The 27,966-nt window shown below is 48.0% G+C and overlaps 1 protein-coding gene across 1 annotated transcript in view; it reads left to right on the forward strand.

The window, feature by feature from the left end:
- Positions 1-27,966, forward strand: part of INPP4A (inositol polyphosphate-4-phosphatase type I A) — a 100,960-nt gene that overhangs the window by 65,123 nt on the left and 7,871 nt on the right. The window contains exons 2-13 of the mRNA XM_078057457.1: positions 5,634-5,704; positions 6,624-6,832; positions 7,437-7,481; positions 15,278-15,396; positions 17,607-17,723; positions 18,009-18,088; positions 19,674-19,785; positions 20,827-20,917; positions 21,451-21,598; positions 24,157-24,287; positions 26,120-26,224; positions 26,756-26,864. Of these exons, the coding sequence (XP_077913583.1) occupies positions 6,727-6,832; positions 7,437-7,481; positions 15,278-15,396; positions 17,607-17,723; positions 18,009-18,088; positions 19,674-19,785; positions 20,827-20,917; positions 21,451-21,598; positions 24,157-24,287; positions 26,120-26,224; positions 26,756-26,864 (1,163 nt within the window). The 5' untranslated portion in view covers positions 5,634-5,704; positions 6,624-6,726. The remainder of the gene's footprint in view (positions 1-5,633; positions 5,705-6,623; positions 6,833-7,436; positions 7,482-15,277; positions 15,397-17,606; positions 17,724-18,008; positions 18,089-19,673; positions 19,786-20,826; positions 20,918-21,450; positions 21,599-24,156; positions 24,288-26,119; positions 26,225-26,755; positions 26,865-27,966) is intronic.

The following is a 27,966-nucleotide window of genomic DNA, read 5'->3' on the forward strand; positions in this document are numbered from 1 at the left end:
GGTTGGATTAGCAGCTCTAGAGCCATCTCAGAACTTGCCCTCTCAACATTAACTCCAGCTTCCATCATGGCATGTGTCTGGGGTGGTGAGGTCTGGGGCTAGCCAGCTGATGTTGGGGTGGGGGAGGAGCAGGAGAGTTATCGGGGTGCCCTGAGCCTTGGAATTATTCACTCAGTCCCCTGGTTGATTGTCTGCTAAAGTGGGTGTTTTTTTACTTCTCTGTGCTCTTTTCATTTCCTGGCCCCAGGTGGTGGTCTCCCTGCCACCCACGGGCTCTTTTCTCATGAACCGGGCATACCTCCTGCAGAGAACAAAGCATCATTCTTTCCCAAGCACTGTGTGGTAAGTGTGAACTGGTGGCTGTGAGTTTTATTTTCATCACCACCATTTATTGAGTGCCTTGAATGTGCCAGACTTTAGTCAAGGTAACTAATGTTAGCTGCTATAACAACCACTTCCCGAATCTCAGGGGCTTCACACAACATAGGTTCTTTCTTACTCAGGTTAAGCTCAGTGTAGGTTGTCGGTGGGGAAGGGACGGGGAGCCGGGGCTCTGTTCTACCCAGTCTCAGGGACCTAGTTTCTTTCCATGGAGTCACTCCCTTACCCTGGGCCTTGGAATTATTCACTCAGTCCCCTGCATCCAGCCAGGAATCAGGGGGAGGGGAGACTTGGAGCATCCCATGAGCAGCTTTCCCACCTTTATCTCAGCTGGTGTGCATCCCTCCACGCTCTGTCACAGAGCTGCGCCAAACTGGAAGGGGGCTGGAGAGGGTGACCTGTCAGTGTACCTGGGAGAAAGGAAAAGGCCAGACTGGTGAGCAAGGCCAGTCTGTCACAGAAGCTGACAGTTTGCTTACTTAGTAGGTGTTTGCTAGACCCCTGGTCTATGTTTAGACTTGAATGAGGCACCCAGGAGGAAATGGAAAAAGCAAGGAGCTTAAGTCTGGCATTCATAAGACACAAGGTGCCCCACTGCTCATCCCATGGTCACACCAGGAGGTGCGATATCTAGAGGTACAGACTGGCTTGCTGTGTTAGGGAGACCGAGGCACAGCCCTTGGCTGCTGGGCACTGTCTGTAGGAGGGGCTTCGTGCAGAAGGCGGCAGCTGTCTCTCTCAGGTTGTTGTTGGTAGTGATCTGCCAGTAAGCAGTGTGATGCCTCATCGATCAGTGATTGTGGCTATCCTGGATTGCGGGTTTTTGAGAGAAAACCCTTCCTCTTTCTTATTCCTGTAGTAGCTTCCTCCTCAGGGGCTGCTGATTCATGCTCTGACTCAATTAAGCCTTCCCTCTGACTTTCTCTCCTGTGCTGCCTGTGTTTGGAGAGCGGAGGCCCAGGGAAGGTTTGCTGGGAGCCCGTTTCCTGTCCGTGGTGACAGTGGTAGAGTGGGCTGGGCAGGGAGAATGGCCCAGTTGTATTTGGGCTTTTTGCTTTGGGTGGATTCTGATAGTTCATCCTTTACCTCCATGTGACCTTGAGAAAGTCACCTTGTTTGGACTTCTGTGGCATCATCCATGCAACTCCATTTTCAGATTATTCTCTGAAGAACCCCCATTGTATAAGACAGATGAAAATGGAAAATTTTGTGGCTAGTCCTCCCCACTCAGCTCCAGCTCAGCAGCCCTAAGAGGTTTCTGAGCCAGAGGGGGCCTCCAGAACCCCTTCCAGGCCCAGGAGCCCTTGTTCTGTGGAGGAAGAGGGCAGGCAGACCTTTGCCAAGACTGGCTTCCTGAGAAGTTTCTGACAGTGAACTGCCACCCGTCACAAATCCCATGGACCTATGTGAACCACCACATCCCTCCTGTCTTGCTTATGCTCCTCTACCATCATCCCCCCCCGCCCCCACACAGGTGGAAGGGCCATGACCAGGTTTGCTATGGAGTTGATGATCTGTGTCCTCTTGTCAGAAAGAGTCACACATCTCTCACAGAGTGAGAAGAGGCAGTTAGTTTCATGAGTTCTTGCTTCTTTCTTTGTTCTTGCCCCCAAGAAAAAAAATTCCAGTCCCCTGAACAACTCCCACACACTATCTGTCCTCTTAGATGGAAGTGCAGTTTTTCTTCCTAATGAGCTCTGGTCTTCAAATGGGGCCAAGAGGAAAACCAGGGACCTTGGGAATATAAGAATCCTTGGTGAATTACTTTAAATTAATGAGACTAATAAGGAAAATCGAGTTCAGCGGCACAGATCAGATCCATGTTCTGGATCTTGATGATTTAAATTGCAGATCCTAATTAAATGCCCCAGATAACCATGAAGTGGCTTCTGAGGTCCTCTTGACCCAAAAGCTTCTCTGGTCTGTGAACTCGATCAAATGTAAAATTAGTCTGTAGATGTTCCCCTTTAAGCATTTCTATCCTCAGGATCCCACCATGCCTGTAATACCCTCCGCCCTCCTAGGGGCAGGGGCCCTGCAAGGGGAGGATGTTTGGGAGCCTCCCTTGGACTGGCAGGTAGTTGGGGTACAGTTGCCTTCTGTCGGGTGGCACGTCTGCACTGGCCCAGGTGCAGGGGAGTGACCACAGCCTCACTACAGGCTGAGCCGGGCAGCCCGGCAGGGCAGTGGAATATGCTGGAGACACACTGGGAAGAAGCTCAGAAAGAATAGCTCCTTCCTCAAGCTGATTCACACGCAGGGTGCCGCCGCTGCCTCTGGCCAGCATGGGGTGGCCAGTCCCGCAAGAGGATGATCTGAAGCTAAGAAAGGGACCAGTTCCCCATGGTCACACCCCCAAATATGGCTGCTTCTCCATGTGGTCTCCTGCTGGCTCTTTCCCTCATGTCCTATCCTTTTTTTCTTTTTAAAATTTGTTTATTTATTTGAGAGAGAGAGAAAGGGGGAGGGGCGGGGGGGGAGAGAGAGAGAGAGAGAGAGAGAATCTCAAGCAGACTCCCTGCTGAGCACGGAGCCCGACATAGGGCTTGATCTCACGATCCTGAGATCATGACCTGAGCCAAAATCAAGAGTCAGGCACTTAACCAACTGAGCCACCCAGGCACCCCAATCTGTGTCCTATCTTATTTATTTATTTTTTTTAAGATTTATTTAGTTTTTGGTGGAGAGTGAGAGACAGCGAGAGAGGGAACACAAGCAGGGGGAGTGGGAGAGGGAGAAGCAGGCTTCCCACTGAGCAGGGAGCCCCATGTGGGACTCGATCCCAGGACCCTGGGATCATGACCTGAGCTGAAGGCAGACGCTTAATGACTGAGCCACCCAGGCGCCCTGTGTCCTATCTTTTTAAATAACTGTGACCAGAACACAGGTAGAATATTTCATTAGGAACATGGCGCAGAGCTGACATAAACATTTTTTCATGCTGTTGTCTTTATTATAGTTACTAAAATAATTAAGCTTTTTATTGAAGTATAAAAAATCACGTCCAGCTCAAAAAATTTTTACACAGTAAATTCAGTCTTGAAACCAGCACCCAAAACAGGAGACAGAGCATTACCAGAGCCCACAGGCCTCCTCCGGCCCCACGTGCCCTCCCCAGTCAGTACTCACCCCTCAAAGATACCACTGTCCTGACTTCTAACACCTCGAACTCGTTTGGCCTGTGCTTGGACTTTGTAGAAATAGAATTGCCTAGATATGCGCTCGTGTGACTGGCTTTCCCCCTTGACATCGTTTCTAAAAGCCATCTATGTTGTTTTGTACCGCTGATGGACGTCTGGATTGTTGCCGGTGTTTGACTGTTATGAACGTTATGCTCTAAATGTTCTTTATACCTTTGTGAACATACATATACATTTCTGTTAGCAATTCCACTCTGAGCTGCGTACTGGCTCGCGGTGGAGGTGTGTGTTCAGCTTGGGTAGATACTGCCAGTCTTCCAGCGTGGCTGCGCCATTTTACCCTCCATGAGCAGTGTCTCGGGGTTCCGTTTCTTCCACATCCTCACCAAGACTTGGTATTGTCTTTTTTCCCCCATTTTTAGTTATTCTAATGAGTGTACAGAGGTATCCCGTGGTTGTAATTAGTGGTTTCCTGATCCCTAAGGAGGTCGAAGAAATTGTCATGTGTTGATTAACTTTATCCTGATCATTTTTTTAAATTAAAGATTTTTATTTATTTATTTGACAGAGAGAGACAGTGAGAGAGGGAATGGAAGCAGGGGGAGTGGGAGAGGGAGAAGCAGGCCTCCCACAGAGCAGGGAGCCCGATACGGGGCTCGATCCCAGGACCCTGGGATCATGACCTGAGCCGAAGGCAGACGCTTAACGACTGAGCCACCCAGGTGCCCCTATCATGATCATTTAAACAGGCATGTAATAGTGCATCTTATAGATGTTCCAGAATGCACTTACATGTAGCCGGGCATTTAGATTGGTTCCAGTGTTTGTCATTACAAATAATGCTACAATAAACATCTTTGGCCTGTTGGCAAGAATTTTGTTTTTGTTTATAAATTTTGATAAATGATGTGATAAATAATTTGATACATAAATTTCTGAAAGGCATGTTCCACTTTAAAATATTATCAGCAATATAGAGGAATCCTATAGAGTTTCCCCTAGGTCTGCCAACAAAGCATATTCTCATGAGAAGAACAAACAAACCTCTCTTGGAAGACTACTTTAGGTGAATATAGGAGTATTTAGCATTCCTTTAATTATTAGGAATGAGTTTGGTCACTTTTCCAAAACGTTTACGACCTGTATTCCTCTTTTATGAATTCATACCTTTGCTACTTGCATTTTTAGTGAGTTTTTTTTTGTCAATTTGTACAAGTATTACTATAAATTTCAGATATTAGTACTGCAAGTAGTTTCCCTGTCTTTACCATTTTCATTGCATATTTTGACTCTGTGTGCCTTTTGATGTCCGCAAACTGGTGAGTCTTCCCCTTGGAGACTTTTACTATGACTCCCCAGCTGGGCCACTGCCCTCTCTGCTGAGGTGCCCAGGCTACAGATCCCTAGGTGCTCCAGTGGGAGGGATAGGAGCTCAGCCTGCAAGAGAAACTGAGTTTGCCTGAGGGCCAAGCACACTGCTCTGCCTGTTGTCTTTACCCCAGACTCCAGCAATTTCAGGTAGCTCACATGCTGGGTCCTGAGGTCTACTCTGACTGTCCCCCAGGACTGAGTCAGAGCCTGGGTATTCTGCTCCACAGGAAGGCACCCAAGGGCCAGGCAGCCACAGCAGGGCAGATCCCTGTTCTATTTTTGCACATTTAGTTCTCACTGCAGCCCTGTGAGATGGGTACCACTAGCCTCATCTTAGACACTGGAAAGCAGAGCCTCAGAGGGGCCCCGCAGCTTCTTCCAGAGCCTGACATTTGTGAGCAAGGACACCTGGGACTCAGACTCTTCTCTCCTCATTTTTCCTCAGCCACATCCCAGCCGCACTGTGGGTGCTTTAGAGCTGGTCCATGTTCCCCGGATCACTCCTGGGGAGGGGGGCGAATGGGAATGTGCACTTTCTGTTTCTCATTCTTTTGGGCTTCAGCAAAACCTTTACATTTGAGCCAAAAGGTTAGATTGTTGTGTGGAACTCAAAGGAACTTATAGTAGCTCTTGGCTTCCCCATATGTCTACACATTAAAAGTATAACATGAATATTAGAATATGCATTCTCAAGAACTGGTGTTTGACCAGCTTGTTAAGTTTATAATTTTCTATTTTTAGATGATGGATTTGGACGTGCTTCTATGAAGAAATGCCACGTGTCTCAACTGGTCCAAGAACAAACATGTCCAGTAAGTTGTTGGGTGAATATTAACTCAGGAGCGGGAACCGATGCCCTTTGGGGGCACAGGTGTTGACACACTTTGAGAAGACAAGAGTGCCTGGATACATGGAGACCTTTGTAAGGAGTGTTTTAAACCAGCCTTATTGTACAGTCTAATTATCTTCACTTCTAAAGGTTGGTTCCGCTAGAGACAGCAGGAATTGTCGCATAGAGGGCTAGAAAAACATGAAACTCACTTCTTGCTGCTTAACCCACTTCTTAGAGTACAATGTGTGTTCTGTGCCTTGCAGGGCATCTGATTCAGTGCGTGGTGGCACTTTACCAGAGACTTCTTTATCCATCGCACACAGCACTATCCACTTTAGTCAGGCATAGATTACACGCACATGTATTGTAGGAAAGCAAGCCCAAGCCCAAGCCCAAGCCCGAGACACATGTGAGGTTTCTGTAGCTCTGGGAAGAAAGAGAGCAGGTTGGAGACATGTGCCTTTGTCTCTCCAATGTTCCACCATGCTGTCATAGCCATTGGGGGTAGACCTCTTCATGCATCTCATATCCTTCTGACAGAGGTGAATTGATTTAATTTTACAGATTCTATGAGACTTGTGAACAGAAGAGCGTAATAAAACAAAGGAGAAAATTTCAAGAGCCATCTTTTATCATTATATCTAAACCATCATTTAATGTGGTATGTCTTCGTTGAAGAGAACATGATTTCCTTACATGATTCCATGGGCATATGTGTTGGTGGCACATGTGAGTGTTGGAGAGTGTAGAGCAAGAGGTCACTAGAAGGGGCTTAGATCATCACTCTCTCCACCCCTGGCTCTTCACTTGCCCGTGTTAGGCAATACTCTCTCCACGAGAGCACGGTCTCTCATTCAGTGTCCCTGTGTTTCTTACCAGTGTGTGTGCCTCTTTCTCAGGACTACTGCCACCTTAGGGGACTAAGGCTTGGTGACAGCACTTCCCGGGGAATCAGGCGTGGTCTGACCCAGGAACAGGAAGCACATCATCACCAATGACATCATGACAGCAAGAGAGCACAGCCCTCGCCATGGCGCCAGGGCCCGTGCGATGCAGCGGGCTTCCACCATTGATGTGGCAGCCGACATGCTGGGCCTCTCTCTGGCAGGTGAGCCTCACGGGGCCTGCTCCAGGTTCCTGGGGCAAGGTCACCAGACACAGGTCCGCACTGTAGCAGTGCTGAGAGGGCCATGCCTGCCTCCTGGAGTCCCCTGCGGACAACCAGAATGAGCCCCCAGTGACTGCCCCAGGCTGGAGGGCACCCTGCTATGGCATTCTTCTGGTTGAATCAGGGAATGGGGAGGGAGGGGCTGTCAGCCCTCTTCCTGGGAACTGCTTCCATTGCAGTCTGACTGCTGGCAGTTTTCCAGCTTGGGTGGGCACCCCCAGGGCTCATTTGCCAGTAGGTGATACGGGAATGTCCACGGTGCCCATCTGGCAAGTGCCTGTTATGCAAGTGCCCAGGCCATGATCAAAGCCCTCCTTGTTGGGGGTGTGCAGAGCTGAGGAAGGGGGGTGGTTTGGTCTTGGAGTCTGAGACTTCTTAGGAATCTCAGAGGCAAAATGTTTAGAAAATGAAGAAATTATCCCATCTAGTAGTTTCTGGTAGGGGGGAGTAGAATGTTGGGTCTTTTGAATAAAATCTAAACGCAAGGAAAAGTTTATTAAGGGTGATTCTCCCCCCTCCCCCCCATCATTTCTTTTTTATTCAGGAAATATACAAGATCCAGATGAGCCCATTTTAGAATTCAGCTTAGGTAGGTATCTTTTTGAATTTTTTGTTTTAAAATGTATGTTGCTTAAAAACAAAAACTGGACCCTGACATGAATTTGTATCCGAGAACTTGTTGCTGCCGAAGTGTTTCTGAGATGAAGCCATGAGGCAGGTGTGCATGTCCCGTGTGTGGGAGGGAACCTGGGGCCCATAGGCCTTGGGTCTCCTCAGCATACATTCCCTCCAGGCTGGCCGTGGTGGGGGGGTGGGAGGTAAGCACCCAAGAGCTGCAAGGACGGCTTCCCTACTCCTAGGGGAGGGCTGGAGGGGTGGGAAAACTGGCTCAGGGCCAGTGTTGTCAGCCCCAGCCATAAGGCCCCAGCCATAAGGCCCGTGCGGTTGAGTTTTGCTGTCTAGCCCTTGTTCCCTGCTCTGGGAATGATGGAGGCAGTGACAGCTAGTGCTTTCCCTCTCAGGCAGTGTCAGAATGTCCTAAATACTGGCTTGAATCCCTAAAGTTGTCCTAAGAAACTGTAGTAGAATGTGCTGGCTCTGGGATCAGGGAAGCACAGCATTACTGTGGCTTACCCAGAAGGTCGGAGTGCTGGTGGGGTCAGCCGCAGACGGTTTTCCTCCGGAGCCTGACACTATCCTGTGTTCCCCTCCCCTTCCCTCATCCCCTGGTGGTGATCAGCACTGGCCCGTGGCCTGGCCGTGGTGTCCAGGAGGTGGTATGACATAAAAGGAGCACCTCCTCAAGAGTCAGATAACCGGGATTCTAGTCCAGACCATGCCACAAACTAACTGCATGGCCTTGAACCTGCTGCTTGACCTTGCTGGACCAGTTTCCTCATGTGCTGTAAGGGGTGTTACCATTTGAGAGACAACGAAGATTATGGTGCTTAAAACAAAGCAAAATCAGACAAACAACTTTGACTAATGACAAAAATCCTTAAAAACGTAAGGGCATTATTATCAAATTAATACTAAACTTTGAAAACATCCCCATTTCAGACTGAATGTCCCTAGACAAATTCAGACGGTTTCCCAACCCTGGCTTGCTGGCTAGTTCTGTAGTGGGAGGGAGTCCTACATTGTGAACTGGGAATGGGGGGCTGGGGGAAGCAGCCTGTAACCCTGCTGGGATTCCCACAGCTGCCCACTCCCAACCTAGAGCTTTCTTGCTCTTCACAAATTGTAATACTAACTCAAGGACTTCCAGTTTCACAAGAGAAGAGTGAACTTATTTCCACCCCCTTGTCTTAAATCATCTCAAACGCCAGGAAGAATAAGAAACAGAAACATACACTCTGTGCAGTGAGACATTTCTGGAACCCCCAAAATGTAACCCATGAGGAGGAGGGAGCAGATGGAGAGGAGTGTGGTCACACCTGCTTGTCTGTGAGGGTGGGTGGATTTGTCCCAAAGATACTGGGGAGCTCAGAGACTAAAGCAGGGGCTTACTGGAAAGTTTGTGTAAGGAAGAGTTTGGGGTTCAGATTCCCACCATACTCTCTCAGTCCTGCAGGGACTGGTGGTTATTCTCGTAAGAAACTTGGGAGGCAGAGAGGCTTTGGGCTGAGGTCCATCAGCACAGAGGAGAGCATGGTAAAGGGCCAGAAGTCTACTGAATAACAAACTCCCTACTTGGCCCTCCCCAGCCTTCTTCCTCTTATCCTAATTTGGCCAGGCTTATTCTTCCAGGCAGGAGGCTCTCACTCTGGAGAAAGTCAACCACTCACTGCCACTCCCCGCAAAGAGGCAGATGCCGGCTTTCTGGACCCCAGCGGAAAGTAGGCCAGCCAGCTACCCAGGCACTGTAGTGGAGACCATCCAGCCCACCCTCACACTCAGCCTTCTGATACCTCATTCTTAAAAATGAATGGGCATTCTTCTGTGCATATAAAGATTGGTACATGCATGCTGATTGCAGCTTGATTCATAATAGCCAACACTGGAAACAACCCACATATCCATCAGCAGAATTCACTACGGTACATGCATACAATGGAGTACCACCCAGCAAGGAAAAGGAATGAGGTACTGATACATATGTGGATGAATCTCAGAACCATTGTGCAGAGTAGAAGAAGCCATATTCAGATGTGTATTTATGATTCTGTTTATGTGGAACTCAGGAAGACTAATCCACAATGACAGAAGACCCATCAGTTGGTTGTCCAGGAGTGCTGGTGAGGACTGACTGGAAAGAGCACAGGGTACCCTTTGGGCGATGGAAATGTTCTATGTCTTGACTGTGGTGGTTATATGGACGTAAACGCTTGTCAAAACTCATTGAGCTCTACACTTAAAATGGGCACATTTTATATATAAATACCTCAAATTTGATTTAAAACAAAGTGTAAGAATGGTTAAAGATTAAAGGCCTTTATGAAAGGCCCACACATGAAAGAAGAAGCAGGAAAAAACAGAACTTGGAAGAAACGCAGACATTGAAGAAAGTAGAAGAAAACGTCAAAAAATTATAATTTATATCCTCAAGAGAAGATGGCATACTTGTAACATAAGAACAGGACGCTGTTAAAAAAAAAAAAAAAATTGAAGAACAAGGGCAATCTTAGACATTTAAGATATGACTTTAAAAAAATACATTAAAAAGTCAAAAAACGTTGGAAGATATTTAAAGAATTATTCCCCAAAGTAAAAATTTTAAAGCAAAATAGAAAATGGAAGAGAAATTGAAGTGGAAAATTAGCAAATTCAGAGGCCCAACATTTACAGGAGGAAACAGAATAGGGTGGAAGGGAGAGAATTACCAAGAAATAAGATAAGAAATCTGTCAGAACTGAAAAGTGTGTTTCCAAAAATGCCTACCAGGGCCCAGCATAATGATTGAAAAGCCCCAGAACAAGGCATGTCCTGAAGAAATTTCAGAGCACTGGGAATAAAATGAAGATCCTAAAACTTCCAGAAAGGGGGAAAGAAACAAAAGAGGTCCTATCCAAGGATCGGGGTCAAACTAGTGTGGAGGGGATTCTCAGCGACCCTGGGAACTTGAGGACGGGGAGGAGCCCTTTAATGTACCTGGGAAAATATTTATAATCTGGGATTCTCTACTCAGCCAGACACTCAGTCAGATGTGAGGGGAGAAAGAAACTTATTTCAGCTTTGCAGACTCTCAAACTTACTTCTCCCAGATCCTTTCTCTGGAAGCGAGTGGAGGATATGTTCCACCGAAAAGAGGGAGCAAATTGAGAAAAAGGAAGATGTGGGACCCAGGAAACAGGGCCCAACACAGGAGAGAAGTGAAGGAAACCCCACTTGGCTCGTAATAATATTCACTGAGCTTTACTAATGCAGAACATGGATTTAACAACAACAACAACAACAACAAAATTCCCACTAAACTGATTGAGTGTAGAGACAGGATTAGAGTTGATGTCACATCGGTAAAAATCTTCACCCCTGTGACAGAAATCAGGATAGTTCTGATTCTGGCAAATCAAGGACAGTACGATAGCCATTTGAATGAGGCACATGGGAAGAAACAGCTTGAAGTTTTATTTTAAGTGATTTTTACCACAATGAAAAAAAAAAAAGGAGGAACAGGAGCCCAGGATTGAATAGTCAAATATTTTATCTTAAGTTTAAAATTAAAAAGTGCTCATTTTAAAACCTGTAATAGAGAAAATGTCAGAGGAAAGGAATACCCTATCAGAGAGAGATAATCACAGTTGGCATTTTGGTGTAGATCCTTCCAGAAATATTTTTTTACACCCACCCAGTGCTCTACAGAATTTTTAATGATTTTTTGCCTGTGGAGGTGATGGGATTATCTACAAAAATGTCATGCTAGTATTCTTTTTTTAAAAGACTTTATTTATTTGAGAGAGAGAGCGAGAACGAGAGAGAACACAAGTAGGGTGAAGAGCAGAGGGAGAAGCAGACTCCATGTTGAGCAGGGAGCCCGATGCGGGACTCGATCCCAGGACCCTGGGGTCATGACCTGAGCCGAAGGCAGACGCTTAACCGTCTGAGCCATCCAGGCGCCCCATATCATGCTAGTATTCTTAACATGTTTTTTTTCATGTGACAGAATGTCATGGGCATCTTTTCGTTGTAATAAACACGGGATCTGCCCCATCACTTTGGATGCCTATGTAGACTCTATTGTGTGGCTGCGCCATATTTATTGTAACCCGTTTCCTGTTGTCAGACATTTTAGGTTCTTTCCAATTTGCCATTAGTAACACCACCACTGTGAACATACTTGTACATAGATCATTAACACGTTTTGCTGATTATTTCCTCGGGATAAACACTTGGATACAGAATTGCCGAGTCAAAGGATATGTACTTAAAATACATTTTACTGCTTTGCCTCGTCGACAGCACTTACCCAGCTGGGATTACAGATGATCTGGTTGGAGAGACAAGGCCTACGTGCCAGAGACTCATGGCTTCTCTGGAAGTTTGCCAAAGTGATGTAAGCGACAGACAGGACATGTGACTGTGGGCTGCTGAGGGGAAGCATCTTGGAAGCCGTGGCCCTTGGGCTAGGAATAAACACTGAGTGAGACTTAACCTGAGCTGGCTGGGGGTTGGGGCTGGAGAGCATTTACCTATAGGAGGGTGTGTTCTGAAGGTGGCACTTAGCCCATTAGCCCTTAACCTGACACCCATCTTCCCGGCTTTGGCCACCTGTTATACCTCATTCTGTCTGCTGTCACTTGTGCTTGAGAGACCCAAATGTTCCAGCTTCATGTGGGTGTTAAGAACCCACACGTGATGAAGGGGCGAGCTGAGAAAAACCAGGCCCTCAGTCACTTAAACACATAGCTTAAAGGAGGGGGAGCAAGTGAAATGGTCAAATCCCTGACTCCTGCTGAGGCAGACCTAGCAGAAGAAATAGAAGAGAACCTTAAAAATGAACAAAGCGTTAAAGCTTCTAGAAGAAAACAGAGGGTCACTCCCAACCTCAGGGTAGGCAAAGATTTCTTGGACAGAGTGCAAAAAGTCCTAACTCTGTGCTTTGGTTTGCTATCCCTGCCGTAACAGATTACCACAGATTGAACACCTTGAAACAACTCAAACTTATTATCTTATAGTTTGCTTATGTCAAAAATCCAGTGGGTTCAGTGATGTCTCTGCTTGGAGTCTTAACACCAAAATCAAAGTGTCAGCAGGGCTGCACTCTTTTCTGGGGGCGCCAGGGGAGAATTTGTTTCTTTGCTCTTCATATTGTTGGCAGAATTCAGGGTTTTTTGGTGTGTGTATGTGTGGTTTTAGGACTGAGGTCCCCATTTCTTTGCTAGCAGCCAGGTGAAGCTGGTTCTCATTTATTAAAGCTGCTCACATTCCTTGGTTTGTGACCCTCTTCCTCCGTCTTCAAAGCCAGCAATGGCAGGTGGAATGCCTTTCATGGTTTGAATCTCTCCTGCCTTTTTTCCCCATAGTCACATCTTTCTGACTCACCCTTCCACCTTCCTCGGCTACTTTTAAGAGCTTGTGTGGTTAAGCCCACACCAATAATGCAGAATAATCTCCCCTTGTCAAGGTTCCATGACCTTACTCACAGCCATAGTGCCTGTAATGTAATATATTCACAGGTTCCGGGGATTAGGATGTGGATACTTTTTTGGAGGGAGGGACAGTTTTCCTGTCTATCACTCCCTAAGACTAAAAGTCTAACAAACAAACAAAGCTGAAGATCTGTAAGAAAATAAATTGATAAACCACAGACTGGGAAAAAATATTCACAACACATATACCTGAGAAAGAACAGGTCCAGAATAAAATACTCATAAATCAACAATAAAAAAGTCAACAATTCAGTTTAAAAATGAGCAAAAAAACTCAAGCAGACTCTTGACAAAAGAAGTTATAAAAAGGAACAACAAGCACGTGGTGAAAAAATGCTTTGCATCATTAATCATCATGGAAGTGCAAATTCAAACACATCCATCAGAAAACTATAAAATAAAGACTAACCCTACCAAATGTTGGCAGGGATGCAGAACAACAGGAACTCAGATCCATTGCTGATGGGATTATAAAATGGTGCAACTACCTTAGAAAACTGTTAGCATCTTGCAAAGTTAAACATATCCTCCGCTATAACCTAGAAATGTCACTCTTAGGTACTTATGCAAAAGAAATGAAAACCCACGTCCACAAAAAGCCATAAACAGGAATGTTTTTAGCACCTTTATTTACAATGGTTCACCACCAGAAACAACCCAACATCCATTAACAGAATGGATAAATAAATTTTGATACATTCATACAATGGAATCTAACTCATCAATTAAAAAAAGAGTGATTATCAGTACATACAACAACGTAGATTCAAGAACAGACAAAAGTGATGGAAATCAGAAATTTGTTGCAGAGGCTGGGGAATTGACTGGGAAGTATGAGGGGGATATTTCCAGTCTGATGTTTTAAAGGAGTTCTCCATCTTCTTTTGGTGATGGTTGCACAGGTGCATATGATTGTCAAAACTAATTGAATTGAAAACCTAAGCTCTTATGTATTTTATTATATCCAATAAATAGTGAAAATTCATAAAGGCACATGAGAAGATAATACAAATGGAGAGAGAACTAAAATTATTTTTCAGAAGCAAAAATCAATTTCTGTATTTTAAATCACCAGTGAGCATTTAAAAAATTGGGAATGATGAGGGCAGGCATGGCAGAGTAAGGACCTCCAAAGATCCTCTCCTCTATAAAGGCACTGAGAACACTGGCAGAAATGGTCATAGTCAGTTGTTTGAGATTTCTGGAAACTGACCAGAGACTTGCAGCAGTCTGGGGAGCATTATTGCTCCTCCAAAAAAGGCAGTTGTTTCTACCAGTGTTGAACTTCGATTTACCATGTATTTCATCAGTTCTGAGATGTGTGGTTTTTTTTCTGTTTTACTATCTATTTAATCAAAAAGTGTCTTACAATCAATAGCATATCATAGTCTAACGGCAGTGGGTCCTTTGGCTTTCATGGTGCGTTTCACAACAGATAGTGTGTTCGATTCAGTGAAATGGGATCATTTTTCTTGTGGGTCACTCCTGTGTTAGAATGATCTGAGTCTTATCTATTTCAGAATGCTTATTAGTACAATAAACTTTCCAACCGAAACAGTTCTACAAGGTACTGTTACTTCCAAAAAGTAACATTTTTAGTAATCTTGCATTTGGTAAGAGTCTTATAAGGAGAATAAATGAGCAATGACGTCTTTAAAAAAAAACAAAAGCCTTTGTTAATGCTGCCACAGATTTTTAAATTTGCTTCCAACACACATCCACACAGAGACCTGCAGGGCACCACGGCTCAGGGCTAGTCACCACAGCCATAGGATGCAGGCATGTGCAGCTGTGTCTTGATTCTGTGGCTGGATAGCTCAACGGGTTAGAAGCTCAGTTAGTTATTAAGGTCCAACATTATGGGTCAGACCCCATGTGAGGTTGTTGGCTTTGTGTTCTAGTCCGTGGACACAGAGCAGCTCAGTCTTCCACTGGCACTTAGGGCCTTGCTGTCCTGGGGGTGGGGGATGGGGAGGAGGGGGAGGGACGGGGGGGATTGTGGGGGACGGGGGGAGGGGACCCACAGGAAAAATGATCCCCTGAATCGAACACACTATCTGTTGTGAAATGCACTATGAAAGCAAAAGGACCCGCTGCCATTAGACTATTGAGAAGAGCTTGTTTCCAATGTAAAAGATCACCTCCACATGATGACTGACAGTGTAATTGTCCCATCCCTTTAGTGGCACTGACTTTTTTTTTTTTTTTTTTTGCTTTCTCTGGGGGTGCTTGGAACCGAGAACTAACCAGAGGCTGATTTTAAAGGACTTGTTTCTTTCCCATCTTGATTCCATAGCTTGCAGTGAGTTGCATACTCCATCACTAGATCGAAAACCAAATAGTTTTGTAGCAGTGAGCGTCACCACCCCTCCTCAGGCATTCTGGACAAAACACGCGCAGACGGAGATCATCGAGGTGGGTGCTGCCGGCTCCGACCCTGAGCTGTGCGAGGGGCTCGCGCCGTGTTTGTAGCCTCCATGGGAGGGCTGCGGGTGACCCGAGTGCCAGTAGCTGCCACTCCACGGGTCCTCGGTACATTGATGTTTCTCTCCACATTCATCTGCGTGGCATCTATATTTGCCATATCCTTTACAGTTACTGATGAGCTATTGGCTGGTTGTCTTTGAACAGTGATCCTACAAGGTTGTTGCCTCTTAAGAGGTAAAGGGCCCATTCTTCCTTGTCATTGTCATTTGGCGGCTGCTTTCAGAGAGTTGTGTTCGTTAATCACAGTTTGGAGAGTGTTAACTACTAACCAGCCTTCTTACTGGACATACCCCTATTTTTATTGGCTTTCTTATTACATCCTTTTGCATTGTGTGTTTTATATTTACGTTTTACGTTAAATTAAGTGATGTGCATTCACCTTGGGAATTTTACAAACTCCTTTTAGATAATTGAGCACTGTATGTAAGTTATGAAACTGAATATAGGATCTGTGCGAGATTGTGCAGGATTTTGGCTGTGATGTGAGCATCTCTGTGAATTAACCCCTCCCTAGCAGTCTCAAACAAACTTAAACTGCATTTCCTCCTCTTCCCCCTTTTACATTTTGGAACGTAGGCCACCCTTTTTCATTCTCTTGGGAACTTACTTCCAAGTTCAGATCAACAGTTTTGTTTTCTAAGCATCTGCTGAGCACTGCCTGCACCGTGGAGCGCAGTGCTGGGCGCCGTGGATGATACGAACACCTCGGAGGCCCGGTCCCATCCTGTGGGTGGGGAGGCAGCGAGCGTGGTCTGTCTCCACACAGCTGTGTTGGGAGGAGTGGAGTAGAGAGAGGAGGGCAGCACATGGCGGGTGGGGGCCCTTCTAGCTCTGAGGATTGGAGAGGCTACCTCGGGTGGTGCTTAGTGAAGTTCTGACTTAAGAGATCTGGTTGGGGCCCAGGACTCTGCAGTTGTCACAAGCTCCCAGGTGATGCCCATGCAGCCAGTCTGGGGACCATGCGTTGAAGAGCACGCCAGAGTTCTGTGGTAGTCACACGAAGGCATGCAACAGGAAAGCGTCATGTGGGTTTGGAGAATAACCTTATCCTGCTGTGTGTGTGCAAAAGGCCCAAGTGGAGGAGCAAGGGAGAGAAGCCTTGAGCGTCACGCCAGGAGTTTGTAGCGGGCCAGTGCAAGCATTTTGGGGGGGAGTCACCTGACTAGATGTGTTTCAGGGAGGTCCTAAGTTGACAGTCACCTGGGGGGAGTGTGTAGGACCTGACTGGCAGTGGATAAAAGGGTGCATGTGACAGGCCCTGGAGGTGGGTTTGTGGGAGCAGTTCATTGTCACTAGGTGGTTGAGAATGATGAAGAGGCACCAAAGCAGACATTTGTAGCCTCCTTGGGAAGAGAGCCAGAGATGGCCTTAACTAAGGGCAGATGGAGGGTGAGGTTGGGTGGGCTGCGGTCCCAGCAGGCTGCCCAGGAGGGGCCGTCCAGCAGAGCCTGGATCTGGGGCTACAGGGAGCATAGCTGGAGGCATGGAACCCACAGCACGCACAAACAGGAACTCAGCCATTTGGCTGAGATAGTTAACCACTGCCTGGGAAAGAGGATATGTTATGGGGCTCTGGGGGCAGGGCTAAGCTGCCAGGAAATGGCCACCTATGAGCTAGAAACTCACAGCTCGTCTTTTGAAAAGGATAGCCTTAAAAAGGTCAGTTCTTAATTATTCCAACCATGGGATTCTGGAAATAAGAAATGACTTAAGCCATTCATTTCTTCTCTCATCTGCCTTTGTACATCTTAAAGGAACAACCCAAAGTAGGAGATCCAAATACATCACTCATCTGAAGTGGTGATACCAAGAATACAACGTGGACATCCAGCTCGTTTCACTCTTAGAGGATCCCTTCCAGTGAGCGAGCAGCTCTTAGAGTGAGCCCGCGGGCGCGGCTGTGTGGTGGGCCTGCCTGTGGTGGCTGCGTCTTTCAAGGCAGGTCACACTACTCTGTCCTTTCTCTAAGCAGGATTTGGGCTTGTTTGTAGGCATCCATTTAGGCCACCATCCGTGTTTGTGTTGATCCAAGTCAGTAAGAAGGCTAGTGTCTCATTTTGAAGGTGTTGGTGTGTTTCCAAAGCAATTACTTGGAAAAACCCAACTCTATTCTGATTTTATTCTCCTTTCTCTTCTAGGGAACCAACAATCCTATATTTCTAAGCAGTATTGCCTTCTTTCAAGACTCTCTTATCAATCAGATGACCCAAATCAAACTCTCCGTGTATGATGTCAAAGATCGATCTCAGGGAACAGTTAAGTAACACGTTGTGGTTCATGGGATTTTGTTCCCTTTTTTTAAGTTCTGTAATCATCTGAGTGAGAGGTGAACAAAGATTAACTTCACTACTTTGCTCACAAAGTCACTAATGTCCAAATGTATTCGTCTTTAGGAATTTCTTCCTGAGCATCCCTGTTGGGCTCCTAAGAATGGGTCAGATGTGTTGTGGGAACCAGCCCGCTGGACTCCTCTGGGGCCTGGTATTTGGACCAGAGGCAAAGCAAGCGTACTAATGCCTTCTCTCCCCGCTCTTCCTCAGATGTATTTACTGGGTTCTGGAACATTCATTGTCAAAGATCTGCTCCAGGACAGGCATCATAGGTTGCATTTAACACTAAGGTTGGTATTTAATTTTACTCCCTTGAGAGGATCTAGAATTATGAGGTCCAGGGACAGATGAGGGGGAGGCCCCATTTCCTGCACTCAGAGAGGGCCCAGCCCCCTCCCAAAGGCTGGTGTCAGTGAGGAGGTGGTTGCTTACTTGAGTGAGATTAAAACTCAGCCCATCAGAGGACCTCTTAGGGAATGGAAATGTGCAGTATCCATAGGAAATATGAGCCCTCTTGTGTGCAGACCTAAAGGAAAACCTAGATACATATCTGATAATACTCAATATTTTTGTCTATCATCTCTTCCCTCCCCAATAGAATATGATTTCCTAGGCAGTAGGGTTTTTGTCTGCTTTGCTTCACTGCTGTATCTTAAGCACCTAGAACACAGCCTGGTGCTCAATAAATATTTATGGAAGGAAGGAAGGAAGGGGAACCCCACTGTATCCCTGAAAGGAAGATGAAAGAGGTCAAGATATCAGCCCTTCCCAAATTCATTTTGGGGACAGTTCTCACCGAAACCCCAACACATCGTGTTCTTTTTTTCAAAATAATGTAGAAGTTGGGAAGATAGTCCAAAATAGCAAAAGAAATTTGACAAGGGTTAATCACCTGCTGGACAGTGCACCATCCTAAAGTTACAGTGAAAGCAGTGTCGCAGGCATTGGGCAGAGCGAGAGCCTTGCTCGGCCCTCAGTGTGCATAGGGAGCCTGCCTCAGCAGGAAGGACTGGTCTTACAGAAAATGTAAGGGGTCGTGTGGGGCAAAGGGCTGCTAGAGAAAAATATTCAGGTACATCATGCGCCAGAACTAATTCTAGTTGGACCAGAGCTAAATATAAGAAATGGACATCTTCCTTTTGAAAAGGGGCTACATAGGACTCTTGAGCAGAGAACATGGGGAAGCCCTTCTCCAGGCATTAGAACAGTGAGAAAAAGCCACAAAGGAAATTGTCAGTATATATGACCACATAAAAGTTTAGAACCTGGCTAAGTCAGACACCTTAAATAAAAGGCCTGAGGCGTTAGGGTATCCCTGGGGCCTCCCTGGATGAAGTGGATGGGCCCGGGCTGCTGGCAGCCAACCTGAGGGGTCTCAGGGGTGAAGCTGAGCAGGGCTAGAGTGGCATTAACTGTATCATACCATCTTTGGGATGCTTTGGGAAACCCTCCACTTACTTGGGGTCCAGGCCTAGGTCTTGGGTGTAATCAAAGCTTAAAGGTGGGTGGGAAGGAACAGAAGGGGGTTCAGTGCCAGAAGAAGGTGCTCTCCAGTCCTGGTTCCGGGATGCGTCCTCATCACTCTCTGGGGCAGAGGTTAGCCCAGGGGCTGATGGGCGCCTCCCAAGCAAGCATTGGCTCTTCCCCTCCAACCGTACCCCAGGCATATCTACACTTCTCTGTGGTGCTATGTCCCCTCCCAGCCGTAGTCCTCCTCTCTGCTCTCACGGTTTCCTTGTCTGCCTCCCCCGGAGCCTGTGCATGTAGTGAATGCTGGCTGACCGCTCGATGACCTAGGGTGGCTGAGCTTTGCATTTAAGCAGAAAACGAAGCGCAGGTACAATGCCTCTTATCAAAGCACTTTGCTCGTCGCAGATCTGCGGAGAGTGACCGCGTGGGTAACATCACCGTGATCGGCTGGCAGATGGAGGAGAAGTCAGACCAGCGGCCCCCTGTGACCCGGTCTCTGGACACCGTCAATGGGAGGGTGAGCATGCCGCCTTGCTCCTCTTGGAAGGAGTCCGAGGATCTGTCCAGATGGACTTGGCCTCTGTCCTCTGGGAAGGGAAAGACAGGGCCCCCTAGGCAGAACGTGCCCGTCCCCCCTAGGCACTGCTCGAAGTAGTGAGAAGGGGGTCCCTCAGGGAGCATGACATGCAAGTTTCTGCTGGGTGGGGGCCCGGCTAGAGGAGCTGCAGTCAGGCAGGGAAGGGAGGCCGGGGGGTGGTGTGAATGAGGCCTGGATTACCTTTGCTGTTTTGTTAGAGCTTCCCTACCAGGCACACGTGTGCCCCACAGCCACCTTATGTGCGCCTCCCATCCACACACCCTTTGCAGCCTCTCACATACCTCTCCTCCTCTCCCCCCCTCCACCCCCTCTCTGGCACCCTGTCTTTCGTGCACTGTCGCTTGCACAGGCCCCTCATGCTCTCAGACTACAATTCCAATGTACCAAACACTGGTGAGGGATCATTGCTGTAAAATACGGAGCTAGCTCATTTTACCCAAAACAAGCCTGGGAGGTCAGCTGTGCAAACGTTCCTGAGCATCGTCTGTTTCCTGCCTCTCATTCTGTACGTCACAACACCACAGAACCAGGTGAAGTGACCTAGTCACTAGAAAATCGTGTTTCGTGGCCTGAGTGCAGTGTACTGGCAGGTGGATTAATTTGTGGCTGGGGCAGTGTATTGCTGTAGAGTGAATGGTGGGTACTAATTTTAAGAGTTCTTTGATGATGGGGCACCTGGGTGGCTCAGTCGTTAAGCGTCTGCCTTCAGCTCAGGTCATGATCTCAGGGTCCTGGGATCGAGCCCCACATCGGGCTCCCTGCGCCGTGGGAAGCCTGCTTCTCCCTCTCCCACTCCCCCTGCTTGTGTTCCCTCTCTTGCTGTGCCTCTCTCTGTCAAATAAATAAATAAAATCTTTAAAAAGAGTTCTTTGATGATGCACATGGGCCCCGTTTCTGCGGAGTGTTCTGGAGTTGTCTGGGTCTCACTGTTTCTCTCTGCTTTCCTGTCCACCTCATTAGATGGTTCTCCCCGTTGATGAGAGCTTGACAGAGGCGCTGGGAATCCGATCCAAGTATGCTTCATTGCGAAAAGACACTTTACTGAAATCGGGTAAACAGCTTCCTCCATTGGTACTCTTGCCACTCTTGTGAGTGTCCGCTCGGGCCCGTGCTCACCCTTTCCTCCCCACCCGCTCGGATTGTCACGGCCAGGCACCCCCTCGATTGTCACCTCCCTGCCACGTTTCTAAGTGCCGTGCTTTTCGCCAGCATGTGGAGTTAGTAATATTCCAAGCAAGGGGTGTGTGTGTGTGGGGGGTCCCTCCTTCATTCCACTCTTTCTCGTGTTACCTTGGGTTTGGTGACTGACACCCTCCCCGCCCCCACCCCCGCCCCTGCACTCCAGAGTCAGTTCCACGTCCTGGGACAAGAAGATTGCATGTGGCAGGTGTGGGGTGGGGAGGGGGCGGGAGCGGGAGGAGCAGCCAGGCTCGGTCACTTTGGTGGGCTTTGGTTTCAATGTTCTCATTCTCTCAAGAGGAACAGTAAGAAGCACCATTGAGGGCTCGGGGGAGGAGGGCCCACATGGGGGGTGTATCGCCGGCTCACACACAGCCTTTGTCCCCTCCGCACCCCCCACCTCAGTGTTCGGCGGCGCCATCTGCCGCATGTACCGGTTCCCCACCACGGACGGCAACCACCTGCGGATCCTGGAGCAGATGGCCGAGAGCGTGCTCTCCTTGCACGTGCCCCGGCAGTTCGTGAAGCTCCTGCTGGAAGAAGACGCGGCCAGGTGAGGCAGGCCGGCTGCCCCTTCCTTTCTGGAAAGTTCTTAGATGCGGTAGGTAGAGCACTGGCAGCCGGGAGGCTGGCTTCTGACCCAGCCGCCGCCACTTGCTTGCTCGGCGGCCTTGGCTTGCTGAAGCCTGCGTTTGCTCACCTGTTTCCTGAGTTCCTGTGCGAGGCCATCACCAGACAAGGTGCAGGAAGCACCAGACAAGGTGTGCCCAGCACGCAGTGCCTGCTCTCTTCCCTCCCCCCCTCCTTTCCCCTCTCAGTCAGCCTGTAGAAAGTTAGGAGTGGCTGGTCGTTCTTGAGTCCTGGCCACCCGGGTCAGCGGTTTCCTAGGGGAGGGCCACATTGATAGAGGCTACAGAGAGCTACGAGTGACCCATCCGGGCCCTCTGGTCCTCCATATCTCTCAGCCCGGAGCATGTTCCATTGATCCCGTGGCAGGGAGAGCCTGAGAGGGGGTTCAACGTGCCGCAGATCGCTGAGCGTGTTGCCCATCTTCCTCACATGTCCTTTCTCCTTGATGTCATAAGATGGTGTTAATTATGAACACAATATGAGAACATGAAAGGACACAGTGCAGTCAGGATCTCACCGTTCAAATACAGCTATTTTTAAAAATTTTTTATCTTGAAAAAACTCAACCTAAGAATGACAAGAATAATGCAATGAGCTGCTTTATCTCTGTATGTGTACTATTTTATGGTTATTTTAGTTAAAAATTTTTTCCTTTCAGCTTTTCTGTATTTTTGCAGATTTTCCTAACTCCCATCTCATTTGCACAGATCTTCAGTGTTCATGTTATAATGTTAACTGTGGTGTAAATTCCCATTATTTGGTGTACTAGATTATAACTTTGAAGAGTTGACTCATTTCACAAGAACTTTGGTTTTGACGGTTTTGTTGTTGTTGTGTTTCCCACCAGTTTCACGCATGTGGTTGGTGTTGTGTGTGGTGTGGGGAGGCTTCTCGATGAGCGAGACAGACCGTGGAAGGCAGGCCCTCTGGAGAGGTGGGGGCCACGCCCCGAGCCCCAGCTGTGTGAGCTGGGAGCAGAAATTAGAAGGGGTGGTGAGAAGGGGGGTGGTCAGGGGAAGGCCTCTGTGAGATGGTAACGTTAAACTGACACCCGAAGCACGAGAAGGAGCAGAAAGACAGGCGGAGACATGGGAGAGGGTCCAGCAGCAACCCCAGCAGATGGGGCTCGTGTGCTCATGAGCAGACCCGCGGCCGCAGGGCCAGCCAGCCAGCAGTGAGCGAGGACATAGGTCTCACCACAGCCTCGTCTGCGTGCATACTCTTTTACTTTGATTTTGCTATTTTCATAATAAAATGGTACAACTTTCTTTTTTAACTTCAGACAATCTAGTAGATTCCATAAAATTAGCTTTTTTTCCCCCACAAAGGAAAACATGCACAGTATAAAAAAAAACCAAATAGTGTCAAAAGGCTTTTAACAATGACCTAAGTCTTGGGGCCCTCTACTCTCTGATCTGCTTCCTAGAAACAACCACTTTTAGCCATTTTAGCTTTACCATTGTATTTCTAAATAAATGTATAGTGTGCTCTCTTAACCAGTTTTGGGGATTAGCTAGTGATTCCCTGTGATGACGATTTTAGGTCTTTTGTACTTTCCCGTTCCCCAGCTTCCTAATATGGTTATCCCCCGCCCTTTTTTTAAGTCCATCTTGTGTTTTCATTATTCTGATTATGTAGGTATTATTTACTGCTGAGCTAAGATAGTTATGTTTCAGTTCTTATATAGCTTTTATTTTTCTGGAGGTGACAGATCCTCTTTTTTCTTCTCTTCTCCCTTTCCCTGCCTTCATGCTACTTTTAGATTTAGATAGCTCATTACTCACATGGAGAAAGAAAGCATAGCCAAAGTTGCCAGCCCCCTATGGCCCTTGTCCCTTACCCCAAGGGACAGCCCTGAAACAGAGGGGGCTGGGTGAGCACAGCAGAGCATGCCCCCACCCCACCCCCACCCCCCGGCCGGCCAACTGTGGACCACTGCTTGGCAGCTTTAGGTTCTGCAGCAATGTTCTTAGGGGCCAGGTAGGAAGGCCCAGGCCTCCCCAGAACGTGGGGGCAGTGAGAAGCTGTCTCACAACCGCCCCTGGGCGAGACAGGTGAGTGAGATGGCCTCAAGCAGTCGCTTATGGACCTCCACTCATCTCATCTCCCAGGAGGGTCCCACGTGGCCTGTGGGGGTCCAGGCAAGGAGCCACTCCCCTAGAGCCCCTCTCCTCCACTTTGTTTTCCCCAGACATTTGATAGGGTTTCTGTGAAAAGCGCCTCTGTGCTTTTCCACATGGTGAGTGGTCTGCCCGTCATACAGCCGGTCCTCCTAGAGTGATGTGTCCCGTGCCCCACTGCTTGCTGTGTAGACCTGCAGTGTAGCCGTTGTCCGAGGCCTTCCCTGGCATTGACCACACTTCCATGTCCGTTTTGTTCTCCTGCTTGGTTGGGACACCTGTGCCTCTCCCAGGGAAGAGACCTCTACAGCCTCATGTATGTGTGTGTATATGTGTGTGTGTGTGTGTGTCTTCCTTGCAGAGTGTGTGAGCTGGAGGAGTTGGGGGATCTGTCCCCTTGCTGGGAGAGCCTCCGGCGCCAGATTGTCACTCAGTACCAGACCATCATCCTCACGTACCAGGAGAACCTGACTGACCTCCATCAGTACAAAGGTGGGTACTGGGTCTCCATTTTCCCAGCTAGAAAACAAGAACCTGGCTCAAATACTCTCCCTGACAGGCACGCTAATGGATTTTTTAAAATAGATTCTCATGTAGGTGTGAATTCTTTTGAATATGGCTTTCTCAGATCTTAATTAAGAAGACGAGTATGTGAATTGCATTAAAAATTCCTTCTATGGTGTCATCTGCCAAAGCAACTCATGTAGGATGAAATTTAGGAGAGACAAAATCACAGGCTGTTGGTTCATGTTATTTTTTTGTCTTGGTCTAAAGTGCCCAAGGGAAATGCCCCAAAAGATGTAAATCGTTTGCTTTGAGACAAAGTGGTTTCCTAGATTTCCCAGTTTAAATATTCAACAGTCCTTGTATCGAACATCTGAATTGTCTGAGTGGAGCTCTCCATTTTTAAGGCTCAAAAAAGAAAGTGAAGTATAGACACCTCACATTTCTTCTTGAAAGATCCTGTTTGATTTTCAAAATACTCTAAGGGTAGATTTAGAAGACTTTTCTTAACTAATTCCCTTTTTATTCCAAAATAGAATGTATTTTTTGGTTTTTCCTTACTTTATACTCTCTCTTCAGATTCTTCCCTCCCCCCCCCCCACAACTACATAATAGAATTTCAGGGTTAAAAGAAAATCATAAGTCCTAATATTAAGGTTTTGATATGAACCTGTCCATGAACTTGGCTGAGAAGAAGCCACATACAGTCAGGTCAAGACAATGGTGCCCTTGGGTTTGGTTTGAATCTGAAGGGCAGGTCTAAGTGTATTGGCAGCATATAGCTGAAGAGACTTAGGAACCTACCCATGCCGGATACCTGTTACCTGGGAAAGCGGGAAACCCACATGAGCTTGAGTTTTCCAGAGCAGAGCATCTCAAGTGTCAGTGTGCATCCTGGTCCCTGAAGACCTTGCTGCAGTACAGATCTAGGATTCTGCATTTCTAACAGGCTCCCAGGATGCCACTGCTGCTGATTTCTGGGCCTCCTGTAAGTATCAGGCCCTGGAGGACAGCCTCCTAGCACAAAATGCAAAGCAGACAATGGCTGGTCTGCATTTTGTATACTGGTACGATTTACCTTTTATCGCTAGAGAGAAAGTTTATTTCTTCTTCTGATTGTCAGTGAATTTGTAACCCCCTTCTTTTTCTAGGCATGTAGTTCTTAATTAGTGTTGGATTCTGGTCATAGAAAGAAGGTTGTAGATATTAGTTATAAAACATCATCCAACCTCCTTAACCCCCCAAGTATAATCAAGGGAACACGTTTAGGTTTGTGTTTCAGAGGGCCAGGATCCATGCTATGTAGCATTTGTTCATCTTGATAGATCTGAGGTCATCTCTTTGTGGAATTGAGATGTGTTGCTCTGGTTGAACCAATTTCTTAGATCTTGCATGATGGCGGTCTCCAGGGTTGGAACAGGCAGTCCCTGGCATGGGCCCATTTGCTTTTTATAGCAGTGCTGACATCATGTTGCACAAAATCAGTCTTTATGTCAGACTTCTCAATTGAGAGCTGAGTCATGGGAGGGCAGGGCACCAGTAACCTTAACCTTCTGAAGCTGCTCCTAGCTGGCTCTGCTCACCACCTGAGCACCCAGAACCAGTCGTCTGGCCAGTGAGCTGCCCTCCCTCCAGCGTTTCACCCAGCCTGCTCTCTGGAAATGAAATGTGCTCACGGGCAACTCAGAATTTCCTTGGCCACTACCAGCACGTACCTGCCTATGCACGGCCGCTTCCTCAGAATATGACTGTCCTACTCGCCATTCCTGAATGCAGGGTACATGTCAATGGTCCTTATTTTCTCATATTCCGTTTCTTAGGTCCCTCGTTTAAAGCGAGCAGTTTGAAAGCAGATAAAAAGTTAGAATTTGTTCCCACAAACTTGCACATACAGAGGATGAGAGTTCAAGACGATGGGGGGTCAGGTAACTATTTTTCTGTTCCTCTCACTAAATCACACTTGACTTCCTTTCCCCCCGTGTGCTTGGTCCCCACACTGCCCCACACGTGCGCAGCCTTCCCTGTGTGTGCTTCCGCCTGGCAACTCAGATAAGAGACATGGCACAGGACCCTCGTAAGGTCTTGGTTTCCTAGGCTTTTCCCTCCCTTTGTTCCTTCCCCTCGTCCGTCCTCCCTCCAGCTTCCCTCTGTGTTTCTGTGGCAGCAAGTCGCCTGTCAGTTATCCTTCCCAAGGAGGGGTGCAAGCTGAGTGTTACCGGTGGTTGCCTCCGGCCCTTTGTGGCCCCATCTGGAGACATGCAGGAACCCCCTCTCTGCTGAGATGATGGTGCTGGGCTCCGGGGGCTCTCAGACAATCGAGGCTGTGGGGCTGAGGGAGCGGGCTGCTTGGCACTGGGCTGGCAGGGCAGGGTCCCAGAGCTGTGCGCATACCCCTGTAGCTGGCTTGTGCACAGGCCTGAGCCCAGAGTAACAGAGGAGAGCTTTCTGTCATTCAGATCAGAACTACGACATTGTCACCATCGGGGCACCAGCTGCGCACTGCCAAGGTTTTAAGTCAGGAGGTCTCCGCAAAAAGCTGCACAAATTTGAAGAGACCAAGAAGCAGTAAGTACGGTGTTCATGGGTCCTTGTACAGCTGTCTGGTGCTTCCTAGGTCAAAAAAAAAAACAAATCAAGAGGTGACCGCAAAAACATCCAGCCATCCGATGTGCTTTTGTGCGGCGGGAGGAACTGCCTCGTGGCCCGGGTGCTTCTGTGTGTGTGACTGAGCTGGGGGGGCAGGGCGTGAGGGCGCCTGATTAGTGGTCCTGACCCTGCAAAGGAACAGCAAATTGAAACCCCCTGGAAGGTGGCTACCCCGTGTGGACTCTCTGCCACCTCAGCTGTCCCTTAGAGCCCCTGGTCCGTCACGCCAGGTGTGCGGTGTGTGCTGAATGCCACAAAGTGTGAAGCCCGGAAGAGAGTGCTTCCTTTCCTGAGCCGACTGCAGTGGTAAACATTCCCTGTTTTAAGAAGGCTGGAGTGGGGCGGGGGGTGGGAGGGGGGCTGCACGCAGCTGCAGTCCAAACAGGAAATGGCCAGGTAGGCAGTTGGGGAAGGGCATTGTGGAGCGTGCAGGGAGGTGTGGCTGAGGCGTGGTGCTTTGAGGACAGGAGCTGAGAGGGAGGGCAGCCTTGCTGGCAGCCTGCTCAGTGCAGGACCACACGCTGGTGAGCCTGGATGCAGGGCTGACAGAGGTAGGCCTGGCCCCGAGGGGCTCCTGGTCTTGCCTGGGCATGGACAAGTCAACAGCACCACTTGGAGCAAGCAGGGCCGTGCTTGGAGTGGGGGTGACACCGAGAGAGCCACAGACCCCAGCTGTTGTGTTGGATATGTGGGAGGCATTGGTGATCTTCCAGAATGTCACCCGTCAAGATTTAAATGGATGAGGGAGGCAAGTGTGAGAAGTAGGGGCGACGAGTGTAGATGGTCCTGTGAGATCCGTGGACCATGGAGTAGAGGAAATGGCATGCAGGTGTCTGCCTGGGGAGAACGGTTTTCACATGATTATGTGTTCAGGCTGATGGGGATGGCAAGAGTGAAGAACTGTTGGTAAGAGAAGTCGATGGAGCAAGGTTCTGGAGATGCAAAGGCCAGACCAGGCAGGGAGTCCTAGAAGGTGGGGTGCAGAGAGGTCCTTGAGGAGTGAAGAAACAAGCTGAAGATA

Source organism: Halichoerus grypus, chromosome 10 (genome assembly GCF_964656455.1).
Source record: "Halichoerus grypus chromosome 10, mHalGry1.hap1.1, whole genome shotgun sequence".
Taxonomy (NCBI): domain Eukaryota; kingdom Metazoa; phylum Chordata; class Mammalia; order Carnivora; family Phocidae; genus Halichoerus; species Halichoerus grypus.